General features: G+C 37.0%; 1 protein-coding gene across 2 annotated transcripts in view; it reads right to left on the bottom strand.

Annotated features, from left to right (window-relative positions):
* Positions 1-18,495, bottom strand: part of NEBL (nebulette) — a 336,004-nt gene that overhangs the window by 97,103 nt on the left and 220,406 nt on the right. Inside the window, exons 1-4 of one of the 2 annotated variants that reach the window (XM_061178832.1) lie at positions 15,195-15,275; positions 15,031-15,102; positions 6,919-7,023; positions 4,893-5,003 (exon numbers count right to left, since the gene is read on the bottom strand). The exons of the other annotated variant lie outside the window; for it this stretch is intronic. Of the exons in view, the coding sequence (XP_061034815.1) occupies positions 4,893-5,003; positions 6,919-7,023; positions 15,031-15,102; positions 15,195-15,275 (369 nt within the window). Of the gene's footprint in view, positions 1-4,892; positions 5,004-6,918; positions 7,024-15,030; positions 15,103-15,194; positions 15,276-18,495 lie in introns of those variants that run through there. 2 annotated transcript variants of the gene reach the window in all.

The raw sequence follows: 18,495 nt of genomic DNA, 5'->3' as shown, positions 1-18,495 counted from the left end.
CTAGAAAAATGGTACAGATGAACCGGTTTGTAGGGCAGAAGTTGAGACACAGATGTAGAGAACAAACGTATGGACACCAAGGGGGGAAAGCCGCGGGTCGGTGGGGATGGTGGTGTGATGAATTGGGCGATTGGGATTGACATGTATACACTGACGTGTATAAAATTGATGACCAATAAGAACCTACTGTATAAAAAAGTAAATAAAAAGAAGTATAACTAAATGGATGAGAATAAAACAAGAATAAATTAATGAATTATTTTTAAATTAATTTAAAATATATATATTAAAAGTTTAATAATAAGATATTAAATGGAACTGGAATTACTTGGCACAGAATAAAGGTAACTTAAAAAAGAAAAACCAGAACAGTGGTCACCAAGAACAAAACAAGATCTAATTTTTAATGAAAGAATACAGTTACACTTAAGGAAAAACTTTTTACCAACATGAGCTCCTTGAGAGCTGTGTCCGTATCTTACATATCTTTTAATATCCTGTGCCAGTCATACTGAATGACAGAACAGAAACGCAATAAATGTTTAGTGAATGAATGAGTAAATGAGTTTATTAAACATTCTCAAGAGCTTAAACTCCTTGTAGGCTTTAATAAGTAGAATTAACCACCCACTTAACTTAGATAATATACTTGTCTAAAGGATTAAAGTGATAATTACAAAAATAATTTTTTTAAGTAAAAGCATCCGATCCTACCAAAAAAAAGGGAAAGTCATCTAGTACAAGTATCAATGTTCAAATCCCTTCTCTGGCTTCCCCTACCGAGTTTTTCTTGAAAACTTCCAGTGAAAGAGAACTCAACCTGGGTATCACAGTCTTTAAATTTTGAAGATTCTGATACAAAGTTCCTCCTTTAATGAAACTTAAGTCTATCTCCCCAGAGCTGCATCCATTTGGCCATAAGGGAAGAATCTGGTTCACAGGACAGAACTCCAAACGTGGGAACACAGCTGTCAGTGGCTTCCATTCCCTGGACCTGTCTGCATAGATTAAGGTACTGAACCCCTGTACACTCTAAACGCTCTCCAAATTACAATTCCAACTTTTCCACCTCTTTCTTAAGGTGTCCACAATATCACAGATATGGCCTGACCTATCCTAATTAGAATTGTTCAGTTTAATCTAGGTTATCGTCTCAAATGTGCTATATGCTATTAACACATCCATGGATCACACCATTTTCCTTTTGATTACTGTGTTGAGACTTCTGTCAGCTAATGCCCCTAAGTTTTGTTCACTCCTGCTCAGCCCTGTTCCCACATCTGGTTGATTATTAGGCCTCGCATACAGCACCTCACATTATTCCAGGGATAATTCATCTTGCTAGAGTCTGTCCGTTGATTTAATCCATCAGGATATCTAATTCTGATGAACATATCTTTTACATTTTCACCAATTAATTATGTTAAACAGGAAACCCATTAAGAACCTCCATTCAGACTGAGAAAGTCCATTATCTCAGTTTCATTACATTATATATTATAACTTGTGGGGAGGAAGGAGGAGTTTAGTGAGTGGCCAAGTCTCTTAAGCCAAGAAACAACTTCTATGAGATCTGTTATAAGGAAAAAAACACTAGCACATGGCTGTCTCCTTTTTGCTGGATGCCTGGTTAATTTTGCGTTTTTGACTATGGTACTTGTGAACTTACAAACATAACCAATGCAGCTGATCATTTTGTGGGTTATCATAGAAGTGGTGAGTCATCAAGCACAATTTTAAAAAGCACTCTTTCTTAAAAAGGCTATGTAATTTTCTACTTGCAGCATTAAAATAGTCATTTCATTTATAGCTGCTGCTAAGCACCACTTTAGAATTAAGATTACATCAAATTGGAGGCAGCTGAACTTTATCATATTAATTTTTGTCCTTAAAATAGCTAACGGAAAATTATGTCACACTAATAAATTTTCTGATAAATTTGATTTCTTAGGATTTGTCATTATTGTGTGGCATTTCCCTAGATTAATACTTTTTTCCAACCTTGTGAATTAAGGTTGCTATGGCACTAGATGCCTAACTAGTGGAAGATACTTGCAGTAGTCTTATATAAATTATACGTAAATATGTTTATGCAAATAATATACACATTTATGTTTATATTTCATCTTATATGTTTATATCTCATATATACATATATTTCTGATTTACAGTATATTTCATAACTACTCTATAGGTAAATGTACTTTTAATCCCATTACACAGGCAGCCCTGAAGCTCCTGAAACAGGACCTTGTGGCCACTGTAGATAAAAACATAAGCTCTCATAAATCTCCTCAGTTCAGATGCCTGAGTAGCCTGTATCACTTCTGTGATAAGGGATTATTTAGTCTCTGCTTGAGACAGCCCTGGTGAGAAGGGTCATAGCACTTCATGGCACAGCCCATCCATTTCCAGAAGATTTCTTTGTGATCTTTGCTTGTAAAATTTTTAATGAGAGTTATCTAACAAAATGGCTTCCTAAAATCTCCACATCTGTCTCTCTCTCTTTTTTTTAAGGCGTTTCTTCCTATCAGCCGTTTTCTACAAGGAGTATTAACCTAGCTAACTTCACCTCATCACTCTAGTTTGAAAGTAAGCATCTGAGAATGTTTGCAAATTGATTTTAAGATAGTATTTTGTTCCAGTGTCAAAAGTTTAGGATACTTTTCAATAGAAGTTGGAACACAGTTAAATTTTAGTATTTGCCTAATACTAATACCCTAATTCAGGTTGCCACAAATCTGATACTATTTGGACACAGTAAAAGGTTAGTTCTATAATTATCATAGACACTATCAAATAGTTCTACTTTCTTGCCTGTCTTATTAGGCAATTGAGAATTGCAATTTTAACAATAATAAAATAGATTTATGTAAATCTAAAGAAATGTTATTACAATTACATAAATCTTTGAAATAGATACCTTCTTCGGAATCCAGGTTTTTCCTTTCAAACAAGTTCAGGGACTAATTATAACACTGGGCAGTGCTGCTCCTTGAGAGCACACATGTCTTTCCTAGGGTGCATATTCTAATGTAAGTGATAACCTATTCTGGAAAAAAAGAGATAGATTCCAAAATATACAATATGGATTATTTTGCATGTTAAGTTCTATGTGCACATATTTATGTACTGTAGATGTGTTTATGCCATAAAAATTTGAGAAAAGTTGTGCCCTTCCAAAGCAATTAGAATGTAAATATCTGAAAATCTTACCTTCCCAAGTATAAAAATAAGAAAAGATTGTTTCTTTTCTTTATCACGTAATTGTTGCTTATTATTATTATTATTGCGTAAATGTTGTCAAATATCAAGTGTTGTAATTGCTTGCTTTATAAAGTAGTCCATGTGATCAGCAAGTGGCTGGGTTACCAGGTGTTGGCAGGAAAAAAAGGGGGCATATTAGTCATGGTCAGCCACGCAGAACCCTGACATATATTTTTAGCCTCATGTGCACAGCTGAGATTAGCTTACTGCCAAGCTGGGTACATAGTGGACATTTAAGTTTGTGATAATGAAGTACTTAAAGATATTCTGCAAAGGATAACTATACTTGGTATTGTTCAAGAGTAATCTATTTTCAGACTATTTTAAAATTATCTAGGTATCCTCTACTTAAAAGTAAAAAGATTCTGAAAAAAGAAGTAACTTGTTTAATAAGAAAAAGAGGGATAGAAATAGTAAAAAGAGGTGGTAAGGGGTACAGTTAAGAACCCAGACTCTGGAGCCAATCTATCCATGTTCATGTGCTGGCTCTGCCATGTATTAGCTGTGTGACCTTGGGCAAGTTACCTAACCTCTCTGTGCTTCACTTTCTACATCTCCAAAATGAGGATATCTCATGCAGCTGTGAGGATTAAAAGATATAAATATATGTGAAATGCATAGAACAGTACCTGACACATAGTAAGCATTTCTTTGTATTTATTATTATTAACCAAAAATGTAGCATGAAAAATATAAACTATGTAAAAGGAAACATCTCCTTAGAAAGGAAATCAATAAATTGAACAAAAATCCATTTTACAAGTATTTACTGAATCCTCCCTGTGTTCCAGGGACTGTTCTAAGTACAGAGGTGGAGCAGGGAACAAGACAGATAAGGTCCCTGCTCTCTTAGGGATTAATAAAGTAACCAAAAAAAAAAAAAAAAAAATCAGATCGTGCTATGAAGAAAACAAAGCAATAATAGGAGTGAGAAAGAGGCGAAATATTCTGCTTTGAAATTCTGTTTTAAGAAACACAATAGATTAAATGCATTAAGGATTCCTTCTGTGTTGATGTACTATAAAGGGAAAATTACTCCTAAACTCTTGTGGATTCAAAATGAGTTTACATGATGACAGTTCTTAAGTTCATCTGCAACTTGCAATCACTAAAATGGCCATTTCCGCCTGATGGAGGCTCTTTTTTGGTAGCCTGAGATATTCTACCAAGTGAAAAACACCATCCATGGAAAAGAAATTCAGGAACCACTTGTCTAATTGATGGAGCACAGATCTGTGGATCCTGAATTTAACCATTAATTCTTTATGCAACTTTTAATAAGCTACTGGAATGTTCTCCACTTAAAGATCATAGTTAAAGACTAGTTTAATATTTGCTATAAGATTGTAATCTAAGTAAACTGTCAAAATAAGATTCAAATTTGCTCTATTAGTAGTGGTGAATGGGACTAGGAAAAACAGCATCATGTAACTGACATGCTGGCAGGTCCTTGTCATTATCTGTGATTCCACCAGCGACAGCTGACAGCACACGCATCAGTCACTTCCAACTTTTCACTCCGTATTTAATATCTAAGACAAACAACTCTTTTTAAAATGCTAAACAATTGGTACTAGGTATATGTTTGGTCTACATAATTGTATAATAATTCAGGAAAACCACACCTCACTCTGTAGCTGTGTAACTTCTCTTGCAAAGACACTGTCAATTGTGGCTGGCATCTGCTTGTAAAGAGAATTGGAAAGGTCCGCCTTAATGGTGCCTTTGTATTTTGCCTGGGTGGGGAGAAAGAAAAGGGAAAAAATATTTCTTACCTTTTTTATTGTGAATATTGAAAGAGAATAAAAAAGTACTTTCTTCAGAAACAGAATCAGTTAAAAAATATAAAGTCCATTTTAATCTTAGATACTGAACCTGATGAACATATTTGAAGAAAGATAAAGAAATCCAATTTATCATGGTAAAACCTTTAAATGAAGCATGCAAGAAAATAACGACTGGGAGAGGGGGGTTGAGTGATGGGGGAAATGGGTGAAAGGAGTTAAGAGGTACAAAGTTCCAGTCATAAAATAAATACATGGGGACATAAGGTCCAGCATGGTGACTATAGTTAATAACACTGTACTGCACATTTGAAAGTTGCTAGGAGAGTAGATATTAAAAGTTCTCATCACAAGGGAAAAAAAAGAAATAAGATGTGTGACTCTGTGTGGTGACAGACATTGTTGTGATCCTTTCAGAATGCATACAAGTATCGAATCATGTACACTGTGCACCTGAAACTAATAAAATGTTAAATGTCAATTATACCGCAAATTAAAAATCTTAAATCAATTTGGTAAAAAATAATAATGACTATTTTTCTGTCTAAACCCATGCACATTTCTCAAAGTAAATCTATTTGTGTGTATTGACAATTTCATGTTTGATCAGCAAAGAAACATATGAGAACATTGAGACATTTAAATCGTTCCAGAAAACACAAGTCATTAGAATTTACAGTCTAGAACCTGAATGCAAAGGACAACATTCCTTTATTCAAGTCCTCTTAACTCCTTCCACCACAATGGCGGGGTGCAGGGGGTACTTTTTTGCTGTTTGTGCACCTTCCCACGTGCAATCTGCACTGTCTCTAAGTGATCTCAATCATTACTCATAAAGAGAGACACTCATTCACTATTTACTCTGGGGAACATTAAGTTCAAAGGAACATAACAGATTGCCCTCTTCCTTTTCTCTGTGCAGGAGAACTAATAGCTAACACAAATAAACAAAACCGTGGTTTTCCCCACTCTGTCCACAGGTCCCTGCTGTGGAGCTAGATTTGAGTGCTGATTTATTGAGCATATAGCCTGTGTAAGCCTTGCGTTCCCGTAACTCTTTGGATTTGGGTACTTAAAATTTACCAATTTTCTTCAAAATGTTTTCATGTTGACAGAAATAATCCCAAGAATATCATGTTGATCTTTTTCCAACATAACTTACGAAACACTAGAGGTCATTCATTTACAACGCTATCTAATCATCTTCCTTTCAAGTTTATCTCTTTGAAATGATATATTCACAGAAACCAGCAGTGCCTCATCACAGAAATCACTGTTAACATTGTGCTTTATAAGACAACGTAAGTTGCAGTTCTAAATGCTCTCAGAAAAAGACTCTATGATATTTCAGCTGGAAAATGAATGTAGTGTATTTCTCACTCTATGGTTTCATAACAGGTATCTCTGTTGAACTGATCCTACTCAAAAATAGTTCAAATTGATTTAAAGTTACTTACCAAAGGTACCACACTTTATGGAATCTGCTGGTTTCACTTATTTTCAAAATTATATTGAATCATTTATATCTAATAAGTCTGTTAAGAAATAAAATAATGGAACTTCTAAAACTCTTTTGCCAATACTTTCTATTGAATAAAAATATCCCTTTTTAAGAGTAATTTTATGTATATAAGAAAGGGTTAGAGTCAAAATAGACATATAATAAAATACATCAACCATAAATAATAAAACTTATCAGTTTACATGAGTTAATTGACATGGTGCACAGAATTATGTAATTATACAGATATTACCAACATTCAGTGGTGTTATCAAAAATATTATTGTCTAACTTTCATGCACAGACTTTTACTTACATAAATAGAAAAAGAAAATGCAAGCCATTTTGCAAGTTTTGATACCTTACCTCAGAAATAAAAGCGCCAATATGTTTTACATGTTTTAGCATAGGCGTGTCAGTCACAAATGTACACTTGTCTTTAGACTTTTTATACTCTTCTTTATAATGGATCTAAAAGAATATTTTACATAAGAAGAGAAAGAAAAACAATTTTAATGCTCCTTTTTTGAACAGAAGAATTAACTTGAGAAAATCTGTTTTCTGAAGTAAATACTCCAATGTGGAAGGATGCTCAAAACAAGCCAAATCAAATAAACTGATATCCAGCCCGGAACAGCAAAGGTGATGAGGCAAAGGAGGGAAAAGGCTGCTCTTTACATAAGCCAGGGTCTAGGTATCATCCAGGATCATGTGTGTTGGCTAATGAGAACCTACTGTATAGCACAGGGAACTCTCTCAATGCTGTGGTGACCTAAATGGGAAGGAAATCCAAAAAAGAGGGGATAGATGTATACGTACAACTGAGTCACTTTGCTGTACAGCAGAAACTAACACAACATTGTAAAGCAACTATACTCCAATAAAAATTAATTAAAAAATAAAGTAAAAAAAAAAAAAAAACAACCAAACCAACCAACCAACCAAAAAAAGGATCATGTGTGTTGGCTAATGAGAACCTACTGTATAGCACAGGGAACTCTCTCAATGCTGTGGTGACCTAAATGGGAAGGAAATCCAAAAAAGAGGGGATAGATGTATACGTACAACTGAGTCACTTTGCTGTACAGCAGAAACTAACACAACATTGTAAAGCAACTATACTCCAATAAAAATTAATTAAAAAATAAAGTAAAAAAAAAACAACCACCAAACAAACAAACAAACCAAAAAAAGGATCATGTGTGTTGGACCCACAGTAACTGTGGGTCCTGTTTGCCCAGCTTGTTCAGCATGATTATTAAACGTTCTCCATTTCACTCGTACAACTGTCCTAGTTTATTGTTACTTTTAAGCCACAGACCCTAACAGGTAAGCGTGCAGTCAAACAGAAACATAGCTGCCTACCTCTAGGTTTAAAACAAGGCATCATCAAGACAGATGTAACCAATTAAGAAGAGGCAGAAATTAAACAAATGGAGAATACTTCTAGCATCATTAGCTAGACATGCTGGCTTAGAGGAAGGGGTCTAAATTGTGGCCACAATGGGCTTCCTGTTACTAATTAATTATGCTCAAATCAAACTTACCCAATTTATGAGCACCCACAGGCCTCCCCAACCTCCTCCCCACCCCCAAGCATAGAACCCACCCAGAAAGCCTGCCACCTGGTGGAGATCATTGCAGAATGCCCCCTGTGGTGGGCAGGCAGAGGAGCAAGGCAAAGTCCAGAGAGGCTTAGCTGGGCAATGCTCATTTCTTCTCTCCAACTCACTAGTGAAAGGAGTCACTCCTTTCCCCCTGGGGAGAGGCCAGAATTAATCTGGGGGAAGATCCCACACGGACACATGAACCAAAAAGAGGTCAGGAACTATGGAGAGGGACCTAAAATAATCCCACTGTCACACTAACTGCCATCCAATCTAAAAACTGAGCAGGCAAAACGTACGACTAGTTGAGAGGATGAAGGTAATTTGCTAAAAGCTGTATCACCCTGTAAAAAAGTCATGTTTATCTACCCAAAACTATAAATACTTAGGCCAAAAAAAATGTCCTAGTTCAGATGATAAATTACATGGTCTCCCTAATTACAGCCTAAAAGTGAAGTTTAATTGTATACCCTACCTGGTTCTTAAAGATCATGACTAATACTGATGTTACACTTTAACATGACATAGAGATTTTACCATATTCAAACCTCATTTGAGGGGCATTATCTGACCTGAGGTATAACCAGACATGAACATACTAAGTAACATTCTTTTAAAATGCAGTGTTTCACGGCTATGACTCAGATATTAGATGCTGACCACATTAAACATTTGCTTTATTCATGAAATCAACATTAGAACATATTTATCTTATCTGAGCACTAAATTGCTTTTTTTTTTCTTCTCAGAGATTAGCCATAATTTCAGGTCTCTGCAAATCACCCTCCTCAGTCACTAGTAATTAAACCGTTAATGGCAGTATGATAAATAGTAGGCTATTTTGATCATAAGGAGAAAAAAAAAAAGGTATCTCCGTTATATAATTAAGTGTGAGAGAACATAACCTATCATTAGGCTTAAGTTTGGCTCATTATTTTTATCTTTCGCCACCATCTCTTCCCTCTCCCATGCACATTCTTCACCGCAGCGCAGAGGTATGTGCTATGGCCACAGGCCTCCTGATAAGCTCTGACCTAAGCAGAATGCTCAGGGATAAGGGCGAACTATTTACCTCCTTTACTATGCAGGCAAATAGTTCAGTCTTAAGTGTGCTCTCCATTCCTTTCTCTGGTCTTATTTAAAAGATACACACACACACACGTATTATATGCTTACTGTCACTCGTATTTCTAATGAATTTTACAATATGAGTGACAATAAGCAAATGATCTTAAATTTTTTTATTTTTTTTATTTATTTATTTTTTTATTTATTTATGGCTGTGTTGGGTCTTCGTTTCTGTGCGAGGGCTTTCTCCAGTTGCGGCGAGCGAGGGCCACTCTTCATCGCGGTGCGCGGGCCTCTCACTGTTGCGGCCTCTCCCGTTGCGGAGCACGGGCTCCAGACGCGCAGGCTCAGTAGTTGTGGCTCACGGGCTTAGTTGCTCCGCGGCATGTGGGATCTTCCCAGACCAGGGCTCGAACCCGTGTCCCCTGCATTGGCAGGCAGATTCTTAACCACTGCGCCACCAGGGAAGCCCGATCTTAAATTTTTATATAAAGAATACTACATATTAGTAGCCTTCCTATACCAGGAGAATAGGAAAAAATGGATGAAAGGGTACTGCATCAATGACTGATACTCAATCTTAGGTAAAATAAAAATCACTGAGTAGACAGTCAATTCCTAATACAACCATGGTCCCACCTATTGGATAGATCGCCTACCCAATCCCTTTCTTTGCTAACAATAGAACTCAAATGTATTTATGAGAGTAGACATGCCCCTACCCCAGCCCCAGAGGATAAATTGCTCTGAACTAGGCATGGTTTTCTCATTCCCCTTGGCCAGTGATTGGCCAGGGAGGACAAGTGCCTAGCTCTGGCCATGAGACATTCTTGGAAGTCTTCCCAGCATTATTACTGGTGTAGCTGATATAAAGGGAGAGACTTGCTGACATGGCCCTTTGACCCCTGGCCCTTCCGCCTTTTGTCTTCCCCAACCACAGGGAAGCAGCCGCAATGATGCCATCATAAGACAATAAGCCATCATACCAATGATGGCAGAGCAGAAGGAAAGGCGCCTGAGAGACTGGTAACATCCACTGCACCAACACTGAACCCCTTACCTCCAGGATTCATATGCGAAAAAAACAGACATCTGTTAAGCCTCTGTGCTAGGACTTTCCTGTAACCCGCAGCCACCTGCACTCACAACCAACACACAATCCAAAGTTGATGACTTAATGATCAATAAGATGCCCTAAATATTTACTTTCTGCTTTAACCTCACCCATTAATCCCACCATGTCTCAACTACAGTTAGAATTAAATTAGTTGAGTGAGCTTCCTCCTCCTAGCCTACTTTCTTTTACTTACTATGAGATCAGCTAATGGCTGACAGTAGATGACAGATGTAGAAATGTTAGAGGACATTTCCTTTTAGAAGCATTCTTAACCAAAAGGAGCTAGGAAGGCTTTTCACAAATGGAGCCACGTTGGCTAAATGCAGTGAACCCCAGAAGACAGAACTGTGGCTCCTGCCCTGTGTGTTAACTGGGGCACTCAGAGCCAAGACTGCTCTCTCAGGTTTCCTAATACCGTCGGAGCTTTCTCTGGAGGGGTAACCACGGAATTCCATGTTTTCAGCACTGGAAGGGTTTACCCACAACAAACAATGTTCACTTGCCTGGAAAATGTTCGTTCTGCTGCCACACAAATGAACACCCTAGAAAAGGTTTGAATCAAAACACTGAATCAGAGGCTTCATGCAGATGTGGACTAATTTGCTCTGCAGAGACTCTTTATCCTAATTTACAAGAAACATATAAAGGGTCCCTTTTAACCTACTATTTTTTATGACCACCCTACAAAAGGCTCCCAGATCCATGATTCTGACTGTTTAATGTAGTCAGTAGGTTTGATTTATTCAAAGAATTGATTAGATAGCTGAGTAACAGGACAAAACAACAGAGAAAGGATATCTGGGGAAATAAAAAGCATTACATGGTTAACAGAAAAATAAAAAAGGCTGCCTCAGAGGACCAGGTGTCTTTCAAGACTGGGAAGTGAGTTATGCAGAGGGAAACCCTACAACATGGGCAGAGCATGTGCAAAGCTGAAACTAGGCGAGGCAAAAAAAATTTTTTTTGAAAAATTCCTCATACTGATCCCCAAAATGAAGCCACCTGATCTGAAAAACAGACATTTCTTTCTATGGAGAATTCTAAACAGTGCAGCCCTCCCAGGACTGACTGCCAGGCCATTCTTATTTCACATTTTAATAAATTATCTGGCAGGGGCATGATACAGCGAAGTCTGCAGGTCTGCTGATGACCCCACGCTCTCATGGAGAGGGAAATGGTAAACTGAAAGAGATGAACTGCGGAAGCTCTCAAAGGGCCGTGCGAGAGGGCGGAAAACTACAGATTACATCACTAACAAGGGAAAAATCATTCAAACTATTAAAAGAGGATGGGCCCTACGTGATCAGCTACAAGTCAAAAACTAGGACTGAAAATGGCTGAGCATGATGCCCTTACTGAGGTTGATCTGACAGCTTTCTGCAGCCCTAAGTCCAAGAAACACTAAATATCATCACAAAGGGGGCAGAAACATCATCCTTCCCCACTCATAATCACAGCCACCCACATCTGGACTTTTGTGCACAGTTCTGGTTATTACATCCCGATAAAGACACATGAAAGCTAAAAGAGCTCCAAAGAGGGATGATTAGAATGATAATGAAGGGGATGTAGAGAGACTGCTCCATGAAGAGAAACCCATAAAACTATCCTTCTCATTGGAAAAATGGAGCAGAGTAGCGAGTGGCTACCGGCCAGGCCAGACCTAAACTTGAATCTTGTCCCCACCCCTGAGTAGCCAGGTGGCCGTAGACAAGCTACTCAGTGTTGGGTTTCACCACCTCTGAACTGAGGCTCCTAGGACCTACGGCACTAGCTTGCTGTGGCATGAAATACAATATTGCACGTGGAGTGCCTGGCACACAGCAGCAGAGAAAGGACATAGTGGTGGCCAAGGCTTGGGAATCAGACAGACCTTGTTCCAAATTCCAGGTCAGTGGCTCACTAGCTGTGTGATTTGATCAAGAAAATGTGAGTCTGCTTCCTAAAGCTTCAAGATGCAGGACTCTACAAAGCAGGCAAACAAAACACCAAATTCACATGGTGACAGGCTGCAAACAGATTGCCTTCAAACAAACAAAAAGGCTCAGGTAAACACATGGATTCCCCCTTGGGATATAAAGGATTATAAAACAAAACTAAAGTCCTTGAAGCTTTGTCTTTAAGATTGAGACCTGGGCAGAGACTGGCGGACTAAATTAAATGTGAGCACGAACAGATGGGCACTATCAGAGACGTAATAAAGTCTTGACTGGAACTCCAATCTAACTCAATTCGTCCTTTTTTATATTTGTTTTTAGCTCCATATTGATGCAATTTCAAATATACATTTTAGACAACCATCTAGACATGCAGACAATACAACAGAGAAAAGAACTTCAAATTTAAGTTCATCGGCTCCATATAAAATCATTGATGACACCAAGAGTGAATGAGCAAGGTATTACTTGATAATATTATTTAACCACACTTCTAAAAAACCAGAAATTTGATTTAGTCCAATACGTGAAGCCCTTCCAGAAAGGGTAAATTAAAATCTGATTTTCAAATGACTGTACAAACTCTTCTTTTCATTTTTTTAGAAACAAAGTCATTGTTCAGACTGCTCACTGGTAGATATAAAAATTCCAAAAATTAAACCAGTATCTTAATAAAGTATGGAATTCTCTTTGGAAATAAAATGTAAACATGTACACAGATATAAACGAGACCACAGCAATATGATCTAAATATTTAAGTAGTACAGGCATTCTGCCTTGCAATATAAACCTATACTAAACAGAAATTACTCCCGCGCACTTGATTTCACCTGCATGAGAGTGGAATAACATGGCTTTCGCTTCAGCAAAACGGTAAAGGCCGTCGCCCCTTACCACAAGACTGAAGTCACTGAGAAATGCTCTTATCCAAAGCAACTCCAACAAAATCACCTACTAACTAAAGTTGCCACTTTAGTTTAATGGTTTATATAATATAATTTAGCTCAGCCACAAATACACTTCGAACAAAACATAACAACACTGGAAGAGGTACTATCTCCAGAGTTACGGAACTTAAGGTTTTAAATGGTCGCATTACTATCACTAATATTCGTGTAATACGTAATGATAAAGCTAAGGTAAACTGCATGAAAGCTACAGTGAGAGATAACACGGCAAACTGGCTAAGAGAGAGGGCTTTGTGTTCAAGTCCTACTCCCCATTGCTTAACTGGGTGACCCAAGGAGGTTACTTAACCTCTCTGAGCCTTCTTTTCTTCACCTCTAAAATGGGAAAACAAGGGAACCTATCTCACAAGTTGCAATGCCTGGCACATAGTACTCAATAAATCTTAACTGTTGCTGATATTATTATCATTGTTGTTGTCATTATCATTTCGTTATTATTACAGTTTACAAAGAACTTTTACATACATTAGCTTGTGACTATTATTAAGCAATGGCACAAAGAAATACTCAATTTAAAATTTGGTTACATTGCATGTCAAGTATACAGGAAGGGGTCTGATTCCCACCATCCTTTGGCTCTTTCTGACAAACCAGAAGGGAATACAGAATCATATATAAAATGTGATCGGACAGATACAAAATTAATTTACAGAGGCAGTAGTTAATAACAGCTAGCATCTCTTGAGTACTCACAATGTTCCAGACAATTTACTAAACACTTCAGATGTGTTACGATTTCTTAATCTTACTATTAGAAATGCTGCCCTTGAGGAACTGAGCCCAGTCAGCCTGCCCAGGGTTACTGTTAAACTGACTCAGGCAGGTTGACTTCAGAGAACAGACCGGCACATGACCGTAAGGCCCAGGATTGACTTCCTCCGCAAACAAACGTTTGTAAAATATTCTGATCACTTTGCTTAACAACAACAGAAACAACCAGTTCTCTGCTCCCCTCTCTAAATAAGACAGGCACCCGCTCACGCTTCACGAGCCATCTTTCCTGTGTACCGGCGACTTTCCTACAACTGTTCTGATGAGGATCATCTAAATTCTCACCCAGAGTGAAGAACACATTTCCCTGTGCTTCTGTAATTCTAGTTTACATATTTACTATAGATAGATAGGTAGACAGATAAATATACAGATATATACTTATGAATTAATTCCATAATTCTAGGAGTCCCTTGAAATATAACATAAACTGATCCCAGTTAACGAAAAAAGTCGCAACAAAAATGCTCCTTTCACTAATATCCATCATCATCATATAGTTCAGGGTTCTCAACACACAGTTCAGTAATCCGTGAATCCTAACTTGTTAATAAGTGTTATATGCAGGTATATGCATGATTCTGGTTTGAAAAACTACTGAATTCATCAGATTCCAAAAAAGTTCCCCAAAATGCTAAAAATCATTCATTTAGATAGAGATCCTCTCAAAACAAATTACATCATTATACAAATTGTAAAAAAGCTTTGGGTTCTCAATGGAGTGTGTTCTGAAATTCGATGCTTTGTGATTTCACGCCAGAGTGACAGTGAAATTCAAGAAGGGACAAGATTCTGGCTTAACAACACGGAGACCTGTCCCCACAGAAATTCTCTGTCTGGGAGACCTTGGGAAAATCACCTAAAATATCTGGACTTATTTCCATGATCTGGAAAATCACAGTGTTTTAAATAAATGATTTCAGGGTTTTCCCCTCAGCTCTCTGATTCTATGACATAATATTGCCACACGTGCAATGCAACATCAGACAAAAATTACTTAAGCCACTTACATCACTAATGAGTTCGGTGCATTTTCTGGCCAATTCCATGCTCAGGTCTTCAATAACAGGCTTAAAGAACACCTGTCCGGAAAAAAAAAAAGAAAAGGAAACATTTTTCTAATCATCGACCTCGAGGAACAAATACCGTTCTTCAGCAATGCCTTCTCACCCACCTTGTCTTCTTCATTTTCTTCTTCCCCTGTTTTTTCTTCTTCAGTTTCATCTTTTACATCCTCAAATACAGGGACCCTCATTTCTACTCTTTCTATATATGTGTGTGTGTGTATATATATATATATATATATATATTTTTTTTTTTTTTTTTTAATTCACTAGTGCAGCACCTTTTTCTATACTACAGCACCTTGAGGTCTTGGCGTCTCTGTGTTCTGGCAAAAATGACCGTGCCCAGGCCTCCTCCCTATTTAGCTCACACTTCATCCTCCTTATCACAGCGGGGTGTGAGTGGATGGAACAGCATCACTGAGGTCGGCCAGAGCTAGCCTCATAAGCGGAAATAATATTTTAACAGGCAAAATTCAATTTTGAGAACGTTTAAAGTCAACATTCTCTAAACTGGTTAAGAAATCCAAAAGAGACAACTTATTAATATTTCATGAATTCAATTCATTCATAAAATCATTTGAAAAAGACTTAAAGATTCTGGGTGAACCACTCAGCTGTAACACTCAAGATAGCACAGTGCAAAGCCTATTATCTCAAAGATTCCTCAACTCCATCTAAATAAAGCTTTCACTGGAATGTCAGACATATCCCGGATTTGGTATGGTGAATCTGGATCATTCAAACTCATTTCATTAACCTAAATTAAATTTTTTATGAAACATATATGTACTTCTCCAGTCTAAAAAAAAATACTTTATATTAACTGATTAAAGGCTAGTAATTTATTATGAAAAACCCTTTGCACCACTTCAAAGAATCTATTCTGAGTTAATTATGACTGTTAATCTTATATTGCTATTGTATTATTTTAATTGTAAACATCATTAAACATGAGAAGCTGCAGTTAACATAAGCTGATATATCATTTAAGAATTCTAGAAATATCGTTTCAAAAAATAATAATTACCCTTTTTCAATTCTGCCCATTATGTCAATTTTTACAAATCCACTAGTTATTTGTATATTTCTCAATGTGTAATACATGCTTGGAAATGTTTGGAAAAATAAACTATTACAATATTTATAATGTGGTATATGTTATATAATTTAAAATATATTTCTCAAAACTAATCTTTTAATGTCAATTGAGGTAATTCTAAGACTATACAGCTCAATTTATCAAATTTGGTTATTTAAATCCTAGGATAAATTAATATTTATAAAGCCATAGCATATCAGTGTGGGACATAATAAAAAAATACCCTAGGGTGAATAATGAAACTAATGATATAAAATATAACTTTAATCAAAAAATACATCATTCTAGGTAGACAAGTATAATACTGTTTTCTCTTGATATCATATTTAGTTTTAAATTTTTAAAATTACCTTGGCCTTGCCTAAAAATTCCGAAAAGAAAAAAATTCTATACAGTCATCATGTATAGATTATTTCTCAAATTGTGTTCTATGAAGCTAAAGTTCCACAGAATACTCGGAACGGAAAAGGGGGTTTCTTCAACAAACATGTTTGGGGAAACCCATATACTAATCTCTCCCCCTGCCACTTAGAGATCCACATGGCACAATGACACATTAGAAGCTCTAAGAAGACCCACAACCAAGAAAACTATTAAGTTTGCTTAACCCAGCATTTCCCAAATATGAAACCTATTGATCTCATCTAATCTAACCTATCTACCTACCTACTTACATACCTACCTACTTACCTATCTTTTTATTGACATCCGATACTCTAGAAAACCAACATTCTTCTGTGAAATATTACTTGGGGAAACATCGTTTTATTCTGAAACAACGCTGTGTTCTATAACAGTAGTTGATTGTTTCATGAAATGACTTTTAATACAGGCTAACTTAATGGCATCACATATCCTGCTTACCGGCAAAATGCCAAGAAGAAAAGCCCCGAGGGTGCCGAAATTGGAAACCTTAACTTTAAAATCATAGTCATGTCATGCCTATGTAGAGAATTCTACAAGGAAATTCTCTGTACATTATATTCGTTCCATAAAGGAGCAGAATGTGTAGACTCTGCTTGTTTCCCTCAAGTTCTCTGCCAAAAGGCTCTTCTAATATTCCATAGAAGCTCTATTACATTATCTTTATTGGGAAATAGGGAAAAGAGCATTTTCTATAAGCTTTTCTTGCAAACTTCTAAAAGCGTAGGGAGAAAATCTTGCCAAAGCTGCCTAAGGTGCCCTGCCTGGCTAGTGTCTGAGGTGACAATACCTGCGATGCTCGTGGTGACATCTATTCCCCGTGGTGAATTACCGGCGTCAGACTTCAGTGGCTGCTATTTTTCTCATTTCCCATCATACAATACATTCTTATTGCCTCTCCACTGTGCTGGAAGAAAATGATCTGTTGAGACTATGCACAGAAGTTTTGAAAGCAAAAACAAACACCATATACAATGTGAAGACGAATTTTCCATTTGAGATTTTAGAATCACAATTTTAAAGCTACAGGGGTCCTTAAGAAATCAATCCTACTAAAGCCCCCTCTTTCACAGAGGACAAAATTGAGGTCAAGAGAAATTAGTTATTTGTCTTATTCACAAAGTTACTCAGTGGAGCACTAGGACGAGAATTTAACGAGAGCCCTACGTTCATTCATTCAAAGAAACGTGGGTGGTTATGCCAGGCACTGTGCTGGGTGTTAGAGATGCAATGGTGAGTAAAATATACTTTGTGCTAAAATGAGATAGGAATTGTTTTAAAAAACCATCATTCGAGATTTGCTGGAGGAACTCCTTAATGGAGTGTTTGGCAAGCTAGATACATTATTACTTTTGATTGAACACATCTTTTTTCTTTTCACCTGTAGGTATAATATAAAATTCACGTAAAGTTTTCTCTACAATATTTTAAGCCCTGAACTTAATCACAGCAATGCTCTCTTGTCAATAGCTCCAAAATGTAACTTGGGGAATATGAAGAAAGTGTTCTTCATGGATAGCTATCATGTTTCAAAATTCCCCCATTATCCTCTTTTTTTTTTTAAACCATGTTAAATGTTGTACTTTAATACATATTTGCATCTTGGGGTGCCCCAAAAGGGAATATCTGTGTAGTTGCTAATCCCTTTCACTTACTGAGCATTTCATTTATGTTGTCTAATTTTTACTTTCGTACTCCTCTACCCATGCCCTGGTTGAGAATGAGACCAAGGTGGGAATCACATTATCTACAGCTAGACCCCCTACTTCCAGGTCTGGCTCCCCCACGCCCTCTAGGGCAAATTATTTAATCCCTCTCTGCCTCTAATTCTCCATCGTTGAGCAGAAAAACTGAATTGCCAGAAGTTAATACAAGGAAAGCACCTA

Source organism: Eubalaena glacialis, chromosome 2 (assembly GCF_028564815.1).
Source record: "Eubalaena glacialis isolate mEubGla1 chromosome 2, mEubGla1.1.hap2.+ XY, whole genome shotgun sequence".
Taxonomy (NCBI): domain Eukaryota; kingdom Metazoa; phylum Chordata; class Mammalia; order Artiodactyla; family Balaenidae; genus Eubalaena; species Eubalaena glacialis.
This window is presented reverse-complemented; position numbering and strand designations above follow the sequence as displayed.